This window comes from Oryx dammah, unplaced genomic scaffold, assembly GCF_014754425.2.
Source record: "Oryx dammah isolate SB20612 unplaced genomic scaffold, SCBI_Odam_1.1 HiC_scaffold_28, whole genome shotgun sequence".
Classification (NCBI taxonomy): domain Eukaryota; kingdom Metazoa; phylum Chordata; class Mammalia; order Artiodactyla; family Bovidae; genus Oryx; species Oryx dammah.
Genome location: NW_024070212.1, coordinates 1829040 through 1848656, shown reverse-complemented (window position 1 = coordinate 1848656; position 19617 = coordinate 1829040). Strand labels below are relative to the sequence as shown.

The following is a 19617-nucleotide window of genomic DNA, read 5'->3' as shown; positions in this document are numbered from 1 at the left end:
AAAGCACCCTAAACACCACGTGCATTTCTTCAGAATGACTCTACCTTCTGAATCATCAAAAAGAGATTAAAAAGTGTTCCGTATAGTGTTTGAGTTTAATGGTGAATCAGTGGTTATCCTTGCATTTCTCTAAATCACATCTTTGGATACTTCTCAACCTCTGAAAGAAGCATCAGCAGCAATTCATAGATAGTTCAGGCGTATGGGGAAAAAAAGGTAGGTCATACTCAGTGGGGAGGTAAGCAGTATAGACAAGGACAACTATGTCTTTGAAGTGAGGTTAATGATTATAGGCAGTTTCACTGAGAAATGAAATGAAGTACTAAAGCAAATCTGGGCCAAGTAAAAACCATTACCTAAAGCAGCAGTTACATTTTTGAAAACATGATTGATGCCAGGGAGCATTCTATAGCTTTGTAATATAGACAGGTTGTGTGTTATTGTGGCTTCAACCATATTTCCTGGTGCTTCTGTCACTAGGAAAAATTTAAATACCTAGATAAAGAATCATGACCAATGAGATTAAATGATGTTATATCTCACTTGAGACTATAAACATTTATTGTATTAACACTTCATAAGTCAACAAATACATACTCAGCATTGACTAATATTTAAGAAGTACAAAGTAAGTATTAGTTACAGATTCTGCCCATTTCATTTAAAAAACATTCACTTAAACTTCTTTATTCTAGAAACTCTGCAAATCAATGCAAATAGATGAATGAGAACTGGTCCTGGCCATTGAAGAGCTCATGTTCCAGTGCTACTGAGAAGGGTCCAGTGTTGTAAGGGAAATTAAGACAAGTATACACGCAGGACCAATGTCACCACTCACATGAAGTCAAACTAGAATATAAGACTGAAAAGGTTCTGTCCTTGGCCCTTTTCACTTTATATAATCTTCTTGGGTGACTCATCTATTCTTTCATAACGATAGTTGTGACTATCATTCATGACTCTCAAATCTGTTATCTCTAATCCCTGTTTTTCCACTGAATTCCAGACCCTATTTCTAATTGTCATCAAGACATCTCACATTCCATGTATTAAGAACCAAACTCATTTTCCGGCCTCTCCAACCTGGTTTCCAATCTGTAGCCTCTCTCTTGGTTGACAGAAGAGTCGGCTACCCAGTTAACTATAAACCATAGTGTCCTTTTGACTCATCCCTGTCTCTCAATATCCATCACTTCCCTCTCAGAAATGTTTCCATGCTGTCTGTTCTCGTTCATTGCTCTGGTTCAGAACCACATGCCCCTTCTCCCATGCTGCTGCAGTAGCCCGTAACTGAGCCCTCTGTTCTAGCACTCCTCTCTAATGTACTGTCTACCCTGCTACTATCATTCTGATCCTGAAATCTAATTTCATTCCTCTGTGATGGCTTCTTCACTGGCTCCTCAAAGTCTTCAGATGGAATACAAAGTTCTTAGTCTGACATATAAGACACTTCATAATCTTGCTCCATTAACTTTTCCAACTTTACCTTTGTGAGTATAATGAAAAAAAACCAAATTCATCTTAACTTTGCCTCTGATTTATCCCTTTAACTATCTCCTTTACTAATTGGTCATCCGAAATTCGACAGGTTTCTATTCCTCGCCCTGTGATCATCCTCTAAGAAGAGCTCGTTTCAGTTCCTGCAAGTCTCCATCAAGTTTATTCTTATTCTTGTGGAATCAGTTCTTTTAACACTGACCTACCACAGAAGACCACAGTGCATTCCCACTGGCTTCCTTTTGAGTGAATGCTATCCTGTATGTTCTTGTAACCAACTTGTAACCCTTTTATCTCTATCATGAGGACTGAATTACCAGGAAGTCGTTTTCTCCCGTTATCAGAGTAGTCACATCACTCATATTCATCTACTTTTTCAACCAATAATTTTACATTTGAAATAAAGCTCAAAAATAAGTGAGTTGAACACCTTTTCCTATAAATACCCGATACAATAACTCAAAAGAAATCTCCCTTCTTAAGGACATAGAAATTAATACTCCTAAGGACACTGCATCTTCAGACACCTCTCTGATTGTTGTCAGCTCTTTCTTTATCCTGAGACAGAATCCCTCCCTTTGTAACTTCCGATCCTGGCTCTAGTTTTACCTAGCTACAATGGATAAGTTTCCACTCTCTCCTATACAATTTCACTTCCGATATCTGGAGAGGCTTCCCATACGCCCTTTCCCAAGTCCTCTTTCATAAGACGAGTCCTCCCAGTTCCTCCAACTATTCCTCCTAATAAGTTCAGTGACCACAAGTGGCTCATGACGGTTGTAGTCAGCAAACTGTGGACCATGATCTTCCTACTGAGGTCTTTATCTCCTAGAGGTTGACTTCTGAACAGGTTGCTCTCTTGGTCTCACATAAAAAGAATACCTCATGAACAGGCCTGCAGGATATAACCACTAAATAATTAGAATTTTTAAAACTGTGACAATATTTTGAAAAATTCCATAATGGGGTGTCAAGACCAAGAAGATTCAGAATGTTGCATTTGGAAAGTAAATACCACATTCAGAAAATTCTCCTAGATTTCAAACTAACACCTTTAATTAACTAACACAACCAGTGTTGCCCTAAAAAGTTTACATGGAAATTTTACCATGCTTTGAACGTTTCTAATTAATGTGGGATACAGGCTTCCCCAGTGGCTCAGTGGAAAAGAATCTGCAAATGCAGGAGACGCAGTAGAAGTCACAGGTTTGATCCCTGGGTCAGGAAGATCCCCAGGAGAAGGAAATGGCAACAGACTCCAGTATTCTTCTCTAGAAAATTTCATGGACAGAGGAGCCTGGTAGGCTACAGTCCCTGGAGTTGCAAAAGAGTCGGACACAACTTAGCAACTAAACAACAATAGCAGAATTATGTGTTTCTTTTCCCTAAGAACTCACTATCCACTTCTATCTGACCTGCAGCATCCATATTTGGCCTTTCTGATCCCTTTTTAGGATAACACTAATTTTTCTTATCTTTTCTCCCATCATTGCTGACCCTTTTCATCTGAGCCTTCCTTTCACCCCCCTTTTGGTCCTGAGGATAGCATCTTTGCCCAAGTTACTCTGTATGTTTCAATCCAGAGGAATGCCCTTCATATACTTCAGCACATCCTCTAATGACAAGGCTTTCACTCTATTTATTTCCCCACATTTGCAGAACGGGGACCAAATTATTTCAAGTGGTTTTTACCTGGCCTCCTTTTCCTGCACAAGCAATTACTTTGCTGCAAATGGTTGCACTGGTCAAATAACTTGTGTTCACAATTAGCTAATTGCAGGCTCAATGAGCCACTTGTTCCTTCAGACTTGACCATTAGAGTTGTGTTATTAGGCAAAAATTTACCTTTTTATTTCCTACAGATTTACAGAGTCACAGGAGATCCAGAATCTGACTGCCCTGTAGTCTTTTACAATGTCAGTATAAACCTTTTACATTTTTATTTCCTTTTGAATATATGTCATATTTCCCATTCTTTTACAGATCACAGCAGTTATTCATCGCAGCATGCCAGGCTCCTCTGTCCTTCACTATCTCCCAGGATTTGCTCAAATTTATATGCTTTGAGTCAGTGATGTTACCTAATCATCTCATCCTCTGCTGCCCCCTTCTCCTCTTGCCTTCAATCTTTCCCAGCATAAGGGTCTCTTCCCATGACTTGGCTCTTCGCATCAGGTGGCCAAAGTATTGGAGTTTCAGCTTCAGCATCAGTCCTTCCAATGAATATTCAGGGTCGATTTCCTTTAGGATTGACTCATTTGATCTCCTTTCAGTCCAAGGTACTCTCAAGAGTTTTCTCCAGCACCACAATTTGAAAGGATCAATTCATTGATTATTATTAAAGGGTTAATAATTAATAAATATTTACCTTAGTCCATTTTGTAAACTGTAAAATTAAGGCAACAGTAAACCTTATTTGCCAGTCCCGATAGAGTAAAACTAAAAATCCTAAGGAGAAAATTCCATTTTCTCCCTGGGCACTGAATTTCTCACAGGGGGTAAAAATCAACCTTTAATTTTATTTGCCTCTAAAAGAAAGCACCTCATTTGTGCCCCCAAATTGTTATCACCTGGTTTCTTAGAAGCTACAAAAAAAGTAATTTCTTTTGAAAATGGCTTCAAGGATGTACATTTTATCCTACACTTAATGTTGTTTCTTTTCTTAATTTCTGTATATCTTATTCCAATTTTCTTGTTCAACTAACATTTATAGACCATGAAATATGTGCTCAGTTCTTCAGTTTCATACAAGGAGGTCATCTCACTGACATGCTTCTAATCCACAAAAGAGAAAAGTAGCCAAAAGTAATGAGTTTTCATTTATGAGGAAATTAATATTAATAAGGATTAGATTATATTTGCTTTGAGACTAATTCAGGCACTTTTAGCTTTCAAGAAATTTGCCCTCCAATTAAACACTAGTAGGTCTAGCCCAGAGCTCTTTTCACTGGGTACCTTTTATTATTAAAAGTGCACAGCCATCTTTCCTTAGGATTGCCTTAAGGGGAGATAATTGAATGGGAAAAGATTCCCAAAGGTCTCAGGAGATCCTAACACACCAGTGAATTCCTGTCTCTACCCTGCTTCAAAGGCGTCTGGCATTTTCCTCACTAGTAGCATATGTAAAGAATCAGCAGAAAGAATTCAGGGTTAAAGGTACCAGTGGAAAGGAGGAGAAAACAAAAAACTAAGAAAGCCGAAGAAACATTTAGGCAATGCGAAAAAGGGGATCATCGCAGCCAGGAAACAAAATATAACAAATACAGCTACTGCTCATAAAGAACATATTCTGAAATCAGTTTGTGCAGCAAAGACAAAGCCTGGGTGTGCAACCTGCTGATACACGCAGGGAGAAGCGAGGAGGAGGAGCGGGGCAAGCAGTCTCAGGTGAAAATATCGCGGAGGGCTGCCACCTACCTAGCACCAGTACTTCCACGGAATCCTCATTCTTGCCCTCCAGGTCATCGGGGGTGGTGATGACACAGTAGTACAGCCCGCTGTCTCCCCACAGGAGTTTCCCAATTTCAAGATCTGCGTCTGTCATCACAAAGAGAAGGACCTGGTTCAAAATCTGTCCGTTGAAGAAAACACTGAACAACAGAGGGCGGGTGGAAGTGAGGTGCTTCCGGGTGTCTGTTCTATTTTTTTACCTGAATGGTGGTTGACGTGATGTTTGCTTTACCGAAAACAGACAGCAAAACGATGATAAAAACTAGCATCCCTAAGGTGAGAGAATTCACACCCAGAAAACTGGTCTTGTTGCAGGTTGGTTTCAGGAACAGAATACTTGGTTTCAACCAGGCTTACAGAGGCCTCTGAAAGCCAAGTAAATTCCAGAATTAAGCTGGACTCCTGGAAATGAGCTGAGTTCACAGGAAGTGAAAAGTGTTAAGTCACTCAGCCATATCTGACTCTTTGCAACCCCACAGACTGTTAGCCCGCCAGGCTCTTCTGTCCATGGGATTTTCCAGGCAAGAATACTGGAGAGGATTGCCATTTCCTTCTCCAGGGGATCTCCCCAACCCAGAAATGGAAACCGGGTTTCCTGCACTGCAGGCAGAGTCTTTACCATCCGAGCCACCAGGGAAACCCAAGACGGGTTCACAGGAGTTCTTCAAAATTCCAATAATCAAGTAGGTCATACCAGACTTTGGACCTTTTCTTGTCCAAAGCTTTAGGGACCAGGAGAAAAAGTGGAACAGATGCAAAACTGCCTGGGACTTGGGCCATGCAGTGACCTGGCTCTGCACTTACACACATGCATCCCTTTTCTCAGCAGAGAACTTCTTAGGGAAGTTGACTTTCTGAGTTAAGGGCATTAAAGGCTGGTGTCAAGGTGTACAGTATTTGACTGAGAAAGCTTTCACTAGAACCCATTTCAATTCAGGGCTGATAATAAATTTATTATTAGACTAAAGGTGAAGCTCATGAAAGCTTCTTGATGCTATCATCGCCCATAAAATCAAAATCTTGAGAGACTGAAAGGGGGCATGGCTGACATCCTCTTGCACCTGTGAAGAATGAAACCAGCCTCCCTCCCATTCCTTAAAAACAAAGGCATTACCGTGGACAATCGTGATCTCTCTGCCCCTGTAGAAATCTCCCAGGGTCACAGTCGAGCCCTGTTTAGAAGCTACCACTCGAACAGTCCTCCTGCTGTCTAAGCAATCCAAGTAAGGGTCCCATTCCAGGTTTCTTTTACTGAGAGACTGGGTCCGTGGGGATGACATGCCCAGGGACTCCCCCATGCGATCCTGGCAGTAGGACTTGAACTTCCACTGGACGACTGCCGGCTGATGGGAGGACGTAGAGAAGTGGCAGTGGAGCACAGTGGGCTGGAAGAGCATGGCCACCTTCTTCTTGTCGGGCACCGTAACCTGGAGGCCTTCAGCCACGGCTGCAAACAGAATGAAGATGTCCAAGCAGTATCTGCGTCCTGGACCTCACCTCACACTACACAAGCACGCCTTTCTGCCTTACCTTCCTAACCTGTCCCTCACCTCGTTTTTTCCATCACAATGAATAACATCAGTATCTACCTGGTTGCCCTGTCCAGAAACCTGCTCTCAATCCTAATACCCAGTTGGTCACAAAGTCATGTCAACGTGACCTCTTAACATCTTTAATATTTCCATCCCCCTCTTTAACCCCACTGCTTCCGTGTATGTCCTCCTCATTTTTTGCCTATAATTTTGCAATAATCTCTTGTCTGGTCTCTCCACCTACAGTTGCCCACATGTCTCCACTCTCCTTGCTATAATTTCCGGTTATCTTTTTAAATCTGACTGGTACGGCTCTCCTTCTTAAAATCCTTCACTCATCCCCCATGGCCTTTAGAATAAAACCCAAAGTTCTCAGCAAGGCATGTAAGGTGCTTCATCATCTAATTCCTCCTCAGCCTCACTTCCCGCAGCACCTCTGTTTAAGCATCAACCTCAGAGGACAGCAAACTAACAGTTTCCCTAAGTGGGATGTGCTATATCACACCTCTAGATCTTGGCACATAATGTTTCTTGTTTATGGAAAGCTTTTTCCTCACTTATCTTCCTGGGAAACTCTTTTTCATCTTTTAAAACCCAGTTCAAAGGCTTCTTGTCAAGCCTTCTCTGACTAGTCAATCTATTTATCACTTCCTCCTTTGTGCCATAGTGTCCCCAGCATTCTCCGCCAGACATTTACTATAATGATTTTGCAAGTTCTTATTTTCACACCATCAGACTTGTCGGGTCAAGTAAGTGATGTGTCTTATTTAGCCGTCCTGGCTCCTGAAGCCTATAGACACTAAACTATTTGATAAATGAGGACAATAAATCCAGGAAGTATGAATTTAGGAGAAAGGGACTTCCCTTCTAGCTGGTGACCAAGCAAAGGAGACAGAGATTAAGGGGGAAAGAAGGCTTTGAGAGAAATGGAGAATTTCAGATCAAAAGCAGTAGACCAAGTTCAAAAGCTTTGAAGGTGATCCAAAAAGAGGTGGGGGGAGACTAGAAAGCAGATGAGAAGTTTAAGTGTTAAAAAGATCAATTTGAAGCTTGGTGTCCAAGAAAGAGAGGGAAGTTTCTATGAATGAAAGCCCAGGGGAGTGTTTGAGAGGCAAAGGGCTTCTATGAACTCAATGGTAAGGTCTAGAAACTCCAGACAAAGAGAACACAACTTCTTCAGGTTACTGGGAGAGTTAAGAGTTTCTAGCTTGATCTAATTCTGCTTTGAAACAGAAGCAGAATCATGATGAGAAGCAAAAAAAGGAATATGAATAAAAAGATAGGATAAAGAGGTCCAGAGTTGAAACCAGGAGGCTGCCAAGCCACCTTCGGGTAGCTTGAGGCAGAGTTTAACCCTAGAATGCCAGGTGGACTTCAGAGGCAGAAGGACTCGTTTCCGAGGGGGGCCTACTGGCCTTCATTACTGCCCTTGGTCACTAGGACATCCCACAAAGCAAACTCACTCTCACAACTTGAATATGCATTTATTCATGACTCTTCATAGAGTCACGAATAATAGCTTTAATGGCACCCCACTCCAGTACTCTTGCCTGGAAAATCCCATGGACAGAGGAGCCTGGTGGGCTGCAGTCCATGGGGTCGCTAAGAGTCGGACACGACTGAGCAACTTCACTTTCATGCATTGGAGAAGGAAATGGCAACCCACTCCAGTGTTCTTGCCTGGAGAATCCCAGGGATGGGGGAGCCTGGTGGACTGCCGTCTACGGGGTCGCATAGAGTCAGACACGACTGAAGCGACTTAGCAGCAGCAGCAGCAGCTTGCTCAACAAGGGCAAGATACCACATTTGTACTCACTTCTGATTTCCAGACTAGTGCCTCTCTTCCATGAAAGCACTGTGAAAACTAGGTTTTAATTCCTGTTAGGAAGAAAAGGTTTTCATTCTGTGGAACTGAGAAGTGAATACAGCAGAATATTTAAGATTTAGTGTTTTGAACCTTAAGTGCTGGATAGCTCCTATAGAATAAATAAAGGAATGGGCAAGTAAATGAATGAATGACTATTAATACGAAAATTTCTAGGACTTCACAAATTTCTAGGACTTCACATTTATGTTTAAATGACATAAACAGCATAGTATAGTAAAAGAGCATTGGCATCAAAGAGATAAGGCTTTGAATCTCATCTGGCTACACACTAATGGTAAGGCCTAAATGAAGTCTCTTAAGCAACCTTCACCTGTAAAATGAGCCTCATATTCCTTAACTCAACAGAGTTGTTAAACCTTCTCTCTCTGGGTGCCTGCAGAGAGAGGGCTCTTTCAGAGCACCTTGACCATGACCCATAGATGGTACATCTCAAATGAGAACCCTCCCTTACCTTTCCTGCCTTCCCCTAGATTCCCATTCAGAGGCTCTTGACTCTTGATAACCATTCATCACCAAAAGGTTTGATTATAGCCAGATTATGTAGATCAGTGCCATCGAGGGGCAGATAATTCCCCTCTGGAAGCTCAGGAAAAAACCTCCTAGGCTCTGCTGCTTCCCTCCACCACCCCCAAATGCTGGTGTCACTGATTCTGTTCTTCCCAACTCACACATCTAGAAGCTAGATGACGAAAAGACTTGTGTGGTGTTTTTTTATTTTTTCCTATAGTTTCTCCTTGAATTCTATTGCATTAATTTTTAACCTTGTAATTCTTCAAATCCTTATTCACAGTCTGATTTTCCAGGTAACAAAATGGGACAGAGAGGTGAAATGACTTCAGTGAGCAGTCGCTGAGGCTAGATGACCAGTCACAGGTATTGACCAATCACAACGCTGGCTGTTGACCAACCACCTTTCTTCTCTGCTACCTATTCAGGCTCTACTTGGGAAATGAAATATTTCCTAGCCTTTCCAGGATAAATGAAACCAGCAAAGGAGGCAGGTGCAGCACAAAAATTGTTGGGGGAAGGGTTGTTTAAGTATAGGGTTTTCTTCATTAGATGATTACTAAGAATACCTCCTTCTCAGCTCTGTTCTCTGTTAATGAGATTAGCCACTTGACCAAGCCATGGGACACCATTAATTATTATTTTGTAAAATTGTGGACTCCCTTAATTATTAACAGAGGTTAGTCAACTCAGTTTCTTCTATGACATACACATAAGCTCATGTTCCAAAGAAAAAAGAATATGTTTTCAGAAACGTTTGCCTCTTTATAGCATGATAGTTAAAGGCATGGATTTTAGAGTGAGTCCTCAGTTAGCATCCACATCTTACCACTTCCTAGCTGCATGACTTCCAGCAGATCACTCCTCTTAGGAGTTTCGGTTTCCTTACTGGTAAAACCAGAATAACAGTGACTATTTTGTGGAGCTCTTTGAGGGTTAAATAAGATTTTATCCTAAGCATTTAGGATAATACTGATGTAAAGTAAGCACTCAATAAATGTAGTTGTTGCTGCTGCTGTCAATGACAATCTGTTGACGTCTGTAAAGCCATATAACCTAGAGCTGTTGCTGCTGCTGCTAAGTCGCTTCAGTCGTGTCCGACTCTGTGCGACCCCATAGACGGCAGCCCACCAGGCTCCCCCGTCCCTGGGATTCTCCAGGCAAGAATACTGGAGTGGGTTGCCATTTCCTTCTCCAATGCATGAAAGTGAAAAGTGAAAGTGAAGTCGCTCAGTCGTGTCCGACCTTCAGCGACCCCATGAACTGCAGCCTTCCAGGCTCCTCCATCCATGGGATTTTCCAAGCAAGAGTACTGGAGTGGGGTGCCATTGCCCTCTCCAAACCTAGAGCTAGGTGAGCAAAAAGGTGTGAGTTATAGGGCAGAATGGGCAGAAACTGCAAAGGAATAGTATTCCAGACTGGGTAATTCGGTGTTCAACAATGACTGGGTGCACAGCACAGTCCCATCCATACCTCCTAGCAGTTGGAAACAGAGGGTACCCCTGAGTGTGTGTGCACATACACAGACATGTATACATATGCAGGGATAATGAAAATCCTGGGAATCTAAGCTATCTGGATAGCTGGAAAGGACAGAACTAGGAATTTCAAGGAAATGTCAGTTTATTGAACATTTGAGGACCAGAGTGAAGAGTTAGAAAGCTAAAGAAGCCAATCCCTGCATTAGCTAGAAGCTTCCAAACTGTAGGAGACAAGGCACCCAGGCCCCAAGCCTGTCCTGGCCAGCCCTGTTAGATGCCCCGTTCCCACCAGAGGGCGAGGCCTAGAACTGCTCTTGTGGCCCTAACCCTGGGTTCTGGGTGAGGGCTGTGATTCCCACAACCACTGAGCCACATGTCTTTCCCTCAGTCCATGCTTATATTCGGCTGTGTTTCCACCTGGCTTGCAACCCACTGGGACCAAAGCCTTGTCCCGAGATCCAGCCCTGCTTGCTTGGGCCCTGATATAAGGCCCTTCTCCTGAGGACTAGGTTTTGTTTCCAATATATTCACACATGACTGATCTATATCTGAAACTGTAAAGTTGCTATTCACTCAATTTCAAAAAACACCTCTCATGGAATCCCCACTCCTATCCCAGATCAGGCCCCTCAGAGTCATAGCAAGTCTGGATGAGGACCAAGACTGGCAGTCTCCTGTGGACACTGAGGTCTGGCCTGGGGACACCCTCCCTCTGACTCTAGTTCCCAAGAGATCTGCCCTGGGGCTAGGTTAGTGTCCTGAACTTCAGTCCCACCTCTTATAGCTCTTTTTGTTTTTCTATGTCACCACCTGTCAGATGTCAAAAACCTAGTACTTCTTATGCTGGTCTATACAGGCTAATAAGAACATCTTTGAGTGCCAGGCAAATAAACTGAAATTTTTCAGCCATTTTGTAATGTTCATCTGTGCATTTGATCTAAGAAATCTTATTCTCCCATGTTTCTAACTACAAGTTATGCCTCAGACCCTCAACTTCATGAAACCTCATCTCCATGTTTAACAGATACTTCAAATTAAACAGGATTTCCCTAGCAGCTCAGACGGTAAAGCTTCTGCCTTCAATGCGGGAGACCTGGCTTCAATCCCTGGGTCAGGAAGATCTCCTGGAGAAGAAAATGGCAACCCACTGCAGTATTCTTGCCTGGAAAATCCCATGGACGGAGGAGTTTGGTAGGCTACAGTCCATGAGGTCACAAAGAGTCGGACATGCCTGAGCGACGTCACTGTCTTTATTCAAATTAAACATATATCACTTTCTCTTTTCCCACCTCAACTCTTGCTAATAGACTGGTCTTCCTTGTCTCCCTAGCTCTTTTGCCAGTACAGCCCTTGTTTTGCCCCTGGAGATAGAAATTAAAGCTTTGATCATTTCCTCTCTGTCTCTACCCACTTTCAGTGGTCACTAATTCCAAATCTTTCTCCAATTTGACTCTTCTCTATTCCTACGGTCATTCCCAGTGGGAACAAATCAGGTTTCTATTCCTTCTATCAGGAAGTAATTGTGAAAGAATTACTATATATTAGAAATCGTGTTAAGTGTCATTCATGTAGTTAGCTTAATTCTCTCAAAAAATCCTATACAGTAGATATTATCATTACATCCATTTTATAGATGAAGAAACTGATTCTCAGAGAATGTATGTATCTTGCCTAACACATGAGGGTTAGCAAGTGACAGATTTGAAGCTACGCTTTTATTTTTCTTTAGTCATTAAGTTGTGTTTGACACTTTTGCAATGCCATGGACTATAGCCTATGAGGCTCCTCTGGCCATGCGATTTCCCAGACAAGAATACTTGAGTGGGTTGCCATTCCCTTCTCCAGGGGATCTTCCCAACCCAGGGATCAAACCTGGGTCTCCTGCACTGGCAGGTGGATTCTTTACCACTGAGCCAGCAGAGAAGCCCAAACCTAGACTGGGCCCAAAGCTCTTACTATCACTTTACACAAGTCCTCATTACCTTCTTGGTTTTATCATAGCCTCTTCAGTGGTCTCCCTACTTCCAGCCCGGTGCACTCTCCACATCTTTTATATCTAGAATATTCTTTCAGAAAAGACAGTCTCCTGTTTTAAGGCTCAAAAGATTCCCCACTCCTTCCAGGATAAGGTCCAAATGCCTTGACATGGCATGTAAGATTTTCTCCGTGATTTGGCCCCACACACGTTCCAGGCATACTAAGATGCCTTCCATTCTTTTATTATAAACATGTTATTCCTCCAGCTGGGGAAACATCAGGACATGTAGCTGAGGAGTTTCTGGGATGTAGACAGAGAGAAGCACTGAGTGTAGGTCATGCACACACATGAGAAGCACACACTGGCCCAACAGGAAGGCTGGGACTCGGAATCTGGGCACTGGTGACACCAGAAAGGACTTGTGTTTTGAAGCTCTTATAAAGACATTTACAGAGGTATGGGAAGAATCCATGTTTCACTCTAAAAACAAGTATCCCCCCAAACTGGAAGGAGACTGCTTAGAGAAGACAGAAAAAGAAGGTGAAGTCAAACAAGGGATCATACTATATAGAACATATCTGTAAAAATTAGGATTCCTGACCAAAAGAAGCACCAGATGATATTGCAGATTGAAGATTATAGGTGGTTTTCTATATTTGCAAAAGAAGAGGAGTCATCATTCTTGGATCACCAGACCATTCTTCCAGTTTATACTGTGCCCCTGATCTTCAGGAAAACTGCCCTTGACTATCTAACTCAAATTCATTCAAAAGCGTGTTTTAAAATACAGTGTTACGTTCTGGGGAGATAAATTTAAAAGACCATCTTCTGATCTTGAAAAATTCAATATAAATTGAATTTTATATATTGAACCAATATAAATTGGTTTCTAACTCTAAGGTCCCTGAGGGCAAGGACCAGGATTTGGTAGATTTCAGTTCAGCTCAGTCGTTCAGTCATGTCCAATTCTTTGCGACCCCATGGACTGCAGCATGCCAGGCTTCCCTATCCATCACTAACTCCCAGTGTTTACTCAAACTCATATACACCGAGTCGGTGATGCCATCCAACCATCTCATCCTCTGTGTTCCCTTCTCCTCACGCCTTCAATCTCTCCCAGCATCACGGTCTTTTCCAATGAGTCAGTTCTTTGCATCAGTGGCCAAAGTATTGGGAGTTTCAGTTTCAGCATCAGTCCTTCCAGTGAATATTCAGGACTGATCTCCTTTAGGATGGACGGGTTAAATCTCCCTGCAGTCCAAGGGACTCTCAAGAGTCTTCTCCAACACCACAGTTCAAAAGCATCAATTCTTCGGTGTTAAGCTTTCTCTAAAGTCCAACTCTCACATCCAAACATGACTACTGGAAAAACCATAGCTTTGACTAGATGGACCTTTGTTGGCAAAGTAATGTCTCTACTTTTTAATATGCTGTCTTGGTTGGTCATAACTTTTCTTCTAAGGAGCAAGCATCTTTTAACTTCATGGCTGCAGTCACCATCTGCAGTAATTTTGGAGCCCAGAAAAATAAAGTCTGTCACTGTTTCCCCTGTTTCCCCATATATTTTCCATGAATTGATGGGACCAGATGCCATGATCCTAGTTTTCTGAATGTTGTGTTTTAAGCCAACTTTTTCACTCTCCTTTTTCACTTTCATCAAAAGGCTCTTTAGTTCTTCTTCACTTTCTGCCATAAGGGTGGTGTCATCTGTATATCTGAGGTTATTGATATTTCTCCCGGCAATCTTGATTCCAGCTTGTGCTTCTTCCAGCCCAACGTTTCTCATGGTGTACTCTGCATTTAAATTAAATAAGCAGGGTCACAATATACAGCCTTGACGTACTCCTTTCCCTATTTGGAACCAGTCTGTTGTTCCATGTCCAGTTCTAACTGTGGCTTCCTGACCTGCATCCAGATTTCTCAAGAGGCAGGTCAGGTGGTCTGGTATTCCCATCTCTTGAAGAATTTTCCATAGTTTGTTGTGATCCACACAGTCAAAGGCTTTGGCACAGTCAATAAAGCAGAAGTAGATGATGTTTTTCTGGAACTCTCTTGCTTTTTTGATGATCCAATGATGTTGGCAATTTGATCTCTGGTTCCTCTGCCTTTTCTAAATCCAGCTTGGTGGATTTCATTGACTCTGTATCCTCATTATACAGCAAGGCCATAAAATAGAGCTGAAGCTCACAAAATGTGGAATGAATCAAAGAATGAATGAAGAAATGAATAAGTGAATCCAAAGGGCCTTTCTCAGCAGGTGGTCCTCAGTGTAGAGAATGGATTCTGATCAATAACTAGGAAAGCTGCCTAAAAGTAGAGTTAGGAGTGACAGCTCAGTGCATCAGGCCCATCTCAGCTAATCACCAGGGGTGCCTAGTTACCAGGCCAGGGAGGATCAGCTACAAGTATAGACAGTGACTCCTTACATATGGCAAAATAAGTTCCTGCCCCAATTCTCATGTAAAAAAAAAAAAAAAAAAAAAGGAGGCTATACATGAGGAACTGAGTTCTTGCAAGGATAACAAAAGCAGTATCTACAGCAATGCTGTTCTTATTTTAGCACTTTCTTTTTTTTTCAAAGCAAGTCCCTTTTCCCCACTAGTTGTAAGCTATTCCTGCCAGCATTTTTGAGATGCAGATCTATAAGCGCAGCCGCATTTTAGAGCAGTAAAGACTGCTGCTAAAGATAATGGAAAATTATTATCACCACAGACTGGCATCTTTAGAAACTGTATATCAAGCTCATCCATCCTTTAACTCTTGAAGCCCTCAGAATTGCCCATTCACCAGCATATCTTGGCTTTCAGAGCCCTGAGTTTTTTCTTCATTCAATATGACAATACATGTCTTCTTTTTCCCTGCCTTTAAGGAAGATCTTTAAGAAATTCATCTTTTTGTCTTCACATTTTTAACATACTGTCCCAATTTCCGATGACACTGTTTTAGGATCAATTGATAGGCGGGTTCTCTAAGCGTAAGAGTTGAATGACGGGTGCTAAAGCCTTTCCACTAGGTTTGGTCCACAATGTGTCCATCCTTTAGTACTGTCAGCATGGAAAACAAAGCATTTTGGGAAATTCTAACCTACAGGCTCACTTTTTAAAGACAAAACACAACTTGAACCTTTTAACCATCAGAAGTAGAAACTATTCATCTTATGATATAGTTGGGTTATAAAATAAAAAAGGCTTTACCAAGAATCATAGACATCCCCTTAGTGTTTGCCTATTTTCTAAGCCTAGTTCTCCAGTTTGCTTATTGGTCCTGTAGGTTCATCAATTTTCTTTCAATAAACTTCTTTCTGTCCAATTGCTTAAATTGAACAGAATCAGTTTCTCTTGTTTGCTACCACAGTACCTAACGGCTTGATCCATTTTAGGGTTAGGGTGACCAGATGTACTATTTTGAGATTTCTTTAAAAAAATATTTTAAAAATATGACAACATTCTTTCATGTTTTCTCCCCAAGGGTCCTAAAAAGCATCAGTATCTCCCCATTTCCATTGGGCTAAAGTAAACACTGGTGTTACCCTTGCTCAGGTGGGCGTTGCTTATGGCCTACTTATTATTTGCTGCCTATAATTCTGGCCCTTGTGCACACAGAGCTTGCCATTCATTAAGCGTATGTCCTGTGTGTCCCACTGAGCCAAGCTTTCCTGTTCTCTGCCACCACTGTGCAAATGAAAGCCAAAAGCACATCTCCCTTCTATTTGATTTGCTCATCTTCCCGAGATCTGAAGCAAGCTCATGGGTAATGTCTAGCTGGCTTGCATGCTGTTCCAGTGTGACTAAAGCAGTACTAAAAGGGGTCAGTCTACCCTGCACGGCCCCGAAACTGTGGAAATGGTCCTGATTCAATCAGGTGGGTCAGACTCCTTGGATGGACCAGCCATTTGGGCAGAGAAAGCTCCTGTAAGAAAGCTCTTCTCCACTTTTATCAGCTTGTTACCTGTATTTCCAGTTTAGATCTCTTACCCAAGCTCCAGACCCAAATATATAATTTCTTTTTCCATCTGGATGTTACACAAGCACCCCAAACTCATCATTCTATAGATGGAGATGCTAACTGTCCACTTCTTTTAGAAACAGAACCTTCCAGGTTTTAATCTGGCCAGCTAAGACAGCCACATATTATATTTCCTAGCCTCCCTTGTAGCTAATTATGGTCACAGGACTAGATTCAGGACATAGTGAGGAGGGGCGATGTATGCAATTTCCACATCACCTCCCTAAAAACAAACTACTTGGTCCTCTGTTTTCCTTGCTTCTGCTAGCTGAGAAATACCTATCACTGGAACAGTCTTGGGAGCCACGTATGGGAACAGTAGACTCAGTCCCACTAGTTCTCTTGTTATAGGAGAGAGAACAAAAACTATTTTATATGAGTTTTAAACTATTATTAGGGTCTCTTTGTTATAGCATCTTAGGCTTACTCTAACTAATATAATGCAAAAAACTGAACCTGTATCTCCCTCCCTTACATGTTCCTCCTCCTATATTAGTTCATGTCCATAAATGGCATCCCAGCAATCCCAAGACAGGAACCTGGAGACATCTTTGATACTCTTTGTCTTTCAACTTCCACTTGCAACCAAGCCAGGATCACTTCCTCCATCTCTTGTTGTTGTCCACCCCTCTCATTGTTACTGCACCACCGGGGCTCAGCATCTCATCACATCTCCCTTCTCTTTCTGCAGGGGTCTTCTGGCTGGTTTTTGCTGCATGTCTGTCTATATCTAATCTACCCTCCACATTGAGGTTCAAAGAATATTTCTAAAATGCACATCTGGTCATAGCATTCCTTTGCTCTCACGCTTTCAAATACTCCCTGTAGGTATTCAGAAATACAAGGACTCATTTTAGACGGGGGCACCCTCTTCCATTGGGCTTTCCTGGTAGCTCAGCTGGTAAAGAATCCGCCTGTGATGCAGGAGACTCTGGTTCAATTCCTGGGTCATGAAGATCCCCTGGAGAAGGGACAGGCTAACCACTCACTTAAAAAAAAGTAAAACATGTGTACTTTTGCCCTCTTTTGATTCCTGGCTTTTGCACATGCCGTCTCCTCTGTAAACTCCCTTCCCTCGATCCCACTCTTCCTCTAGTAACGCCAACTTCCCTTTCTGACTTCCTCAGCTGTCACTTCTTATATAAAAGTTTCTTCTTGCTCTTACTGCACTCATAGTACCCCAGAGAATCACATCATCTTGTCTAAGAATTTTCTGTTTAGTCATCTGTCTTGGCCATTATTAATAAAAACAAGCTCTCTCCTGAAGGCTTTTACCTAGTAGGTACTCAGCACATTCAGTTGAATGATTTAACCCAGTTAATAGATTGTATTATTTGTTCCCAGATGGTCTTCTCTCTTCACTCTTGCATTGTTCCCTGTAGGCAGAGTACACTTACCCCTCCATAGACTATGGCTTGGCCAGGTGACACGTTTGGCTAATGAAATGTGAGTACATGTGCCATAAGACTTGTCCAATCAGAAGCTTAAAAGGCATTTGTGTCATTTGGCTCTGTGCCCTCTCCCTAACAGCCTTGAGTCCTCCACCAGGAGAACAGCAAGCCCACAATGTGGCTGCTCCTTCATCCTGGGTCTTGGAATAGGAAGACATCTGGAAATGAGCCAAGTCCGCCAATTCACAGTTGACCTGCAGCTGACTACAGCTCTCATATAATATGAACAACTAAATGTTTGGGGTTGTGAGCTATTGAGATTATGAGGTTGATTATTACTACATCAAAATGCTGACTAATATTCCTATTTTGGGCCCATAAAAAGTATTGAGAGCATACTACGTGCCAAATGCTGTGCTAGGAATTGTACATCATTTCATTTTAATGATCACAACAACCTTACAAGGTAAGTTAGCTTTCCCATTTTAAAGCTAAAGAAAACAAGGTAAACTATTAGTTTAGTATTTAAATCCAAGTCAGTTTGAGCCTTATCCCTCTCTCCCAACTGCCTCCTGATGAGCCCAGGGCAAGGGAGGAGTGACGATGCAGGATTCCAGCTGAATGTGAAGGTTCTACTCCTAATTTAGAGCAATACTTCCTGCAGGGCTCCAGCCGCTGGAGGAGAACAGGGAAGCAGCATATTCTTCTGAGTTCTTCCTTGTTTCTTGGCCCATAAAGAACTCTAGTCATCCAAGATACCGTCTTTCATTTCCAGCAAGCCAGAAGCTGTCTTAAAGACCAAGATTTTAAAGCTACATATGCTGTTTCCTGTGCGGCTCCTGGATGCACAGCACCGGCCGCTACTCCCAGATGGGCTCTGACATGCCAGCAGCCTCTGCTGTCACAGGGCCGCGTCCGACGCTCTCCTGTGCCTCACTGGAGCACTCCTCACTCACGCCTTCCCTGTAGATCTTAGGATTTAATTAGAAATACTAAATTCTATTCTTTACCACTTTTCCCTGTAAGATCCCCAAGTTCTGTGAATTCTGAGCCTCACTACCCAATGCTCTATGACAGATAACCACGTTGTGCTGTTGTTAGTCTGTAAGTTGCCATCTGACTCTTTGTGACCCCGTGGACTGTAGCCCACCAGGCTCCTCTGTCCATGGAATTTCCCAGGCAAGAATACTGGAGTGGGTTGCCATTTCCTCCTCCAGGGGATCTTTCCAACCCAGGGATCAAATGTGTGATCTCCTGCTTGGCAGGTGAATTCTTTATCACTGAGCCATCAGGGAAACCCAGACACCTGGATTTGTTCCCTTAAGTCAGGAATTCTAGTTTCACCCACCTTAACTAGAAAATGTTTCCCTTGGATTCAGGCATTTGAAACAACCAAGTCATATGTAAGTCAGTGACATTATTTCTTATTTTTAATCAATAAGATACAATGGACTTAGACAAGTCATTTACTTCCTCTGAGCCTTGTTCTTCTTATGTATAGGTAGATAATAATCAGCCTTACTTAGAAGGATCAAAAGAGATTTTAAAAAGTCATAAAGCACATTTAAAAAGTATTGCGTGCATGCTCAGTCATGTCTGACTCTTTGCAACCCCATGGACTGTAGCCTGCCAGGCTCCTCTGTCCATGGAATTTTCCAGGCAAGAAAACTGGAGTGGGTTGCCATTTCCTACTCCAGGGGATCTTCCCGAGCCAGGGACTGAACCAGTGTCTCTTGCATCTTCTGCACTGGCAGGCAGATTCTTTACCACTCACAAAACTAGAAAAGCATTATAGTATCTAAATAAGCAAGAGCAACAATTAGATTATACCTTTCTCTATAATTCCTAATTGGGGGAAAGTCAGTGTAAGAGCTAAAATAATTGGAAG

At 42.3% G+C, this 19617-nt stretch overlaps 1 protein-coding gene across 1 annotated transcript in view; it reads right to left on the bottom strand.

Moving 5' to 3' along the window:
• The window catches only part of ILDR2 (immunoglobulin like domain containing receptor 2), a 76037-nt gene that overhangs the window by 48534 nt on the left and 7886 nt on the right, over positions 1-19617 (bottom strand). Inside the window, exons 2-3 of the mRNA XM_040229961.1 lie at positions 6062-6394; positions 4915-5034 (exon numbers count right to left, since the gene is read on the bottom strand). Of these exons, the coding sequence (XP_040085895.1) occupies positions 4915-5034; positions 6062-6394 (453 nt within the window). The remainder of the gene's footprint in view (positions 1-4914; positions 5035-6061; positions 6395-19617) is intronic.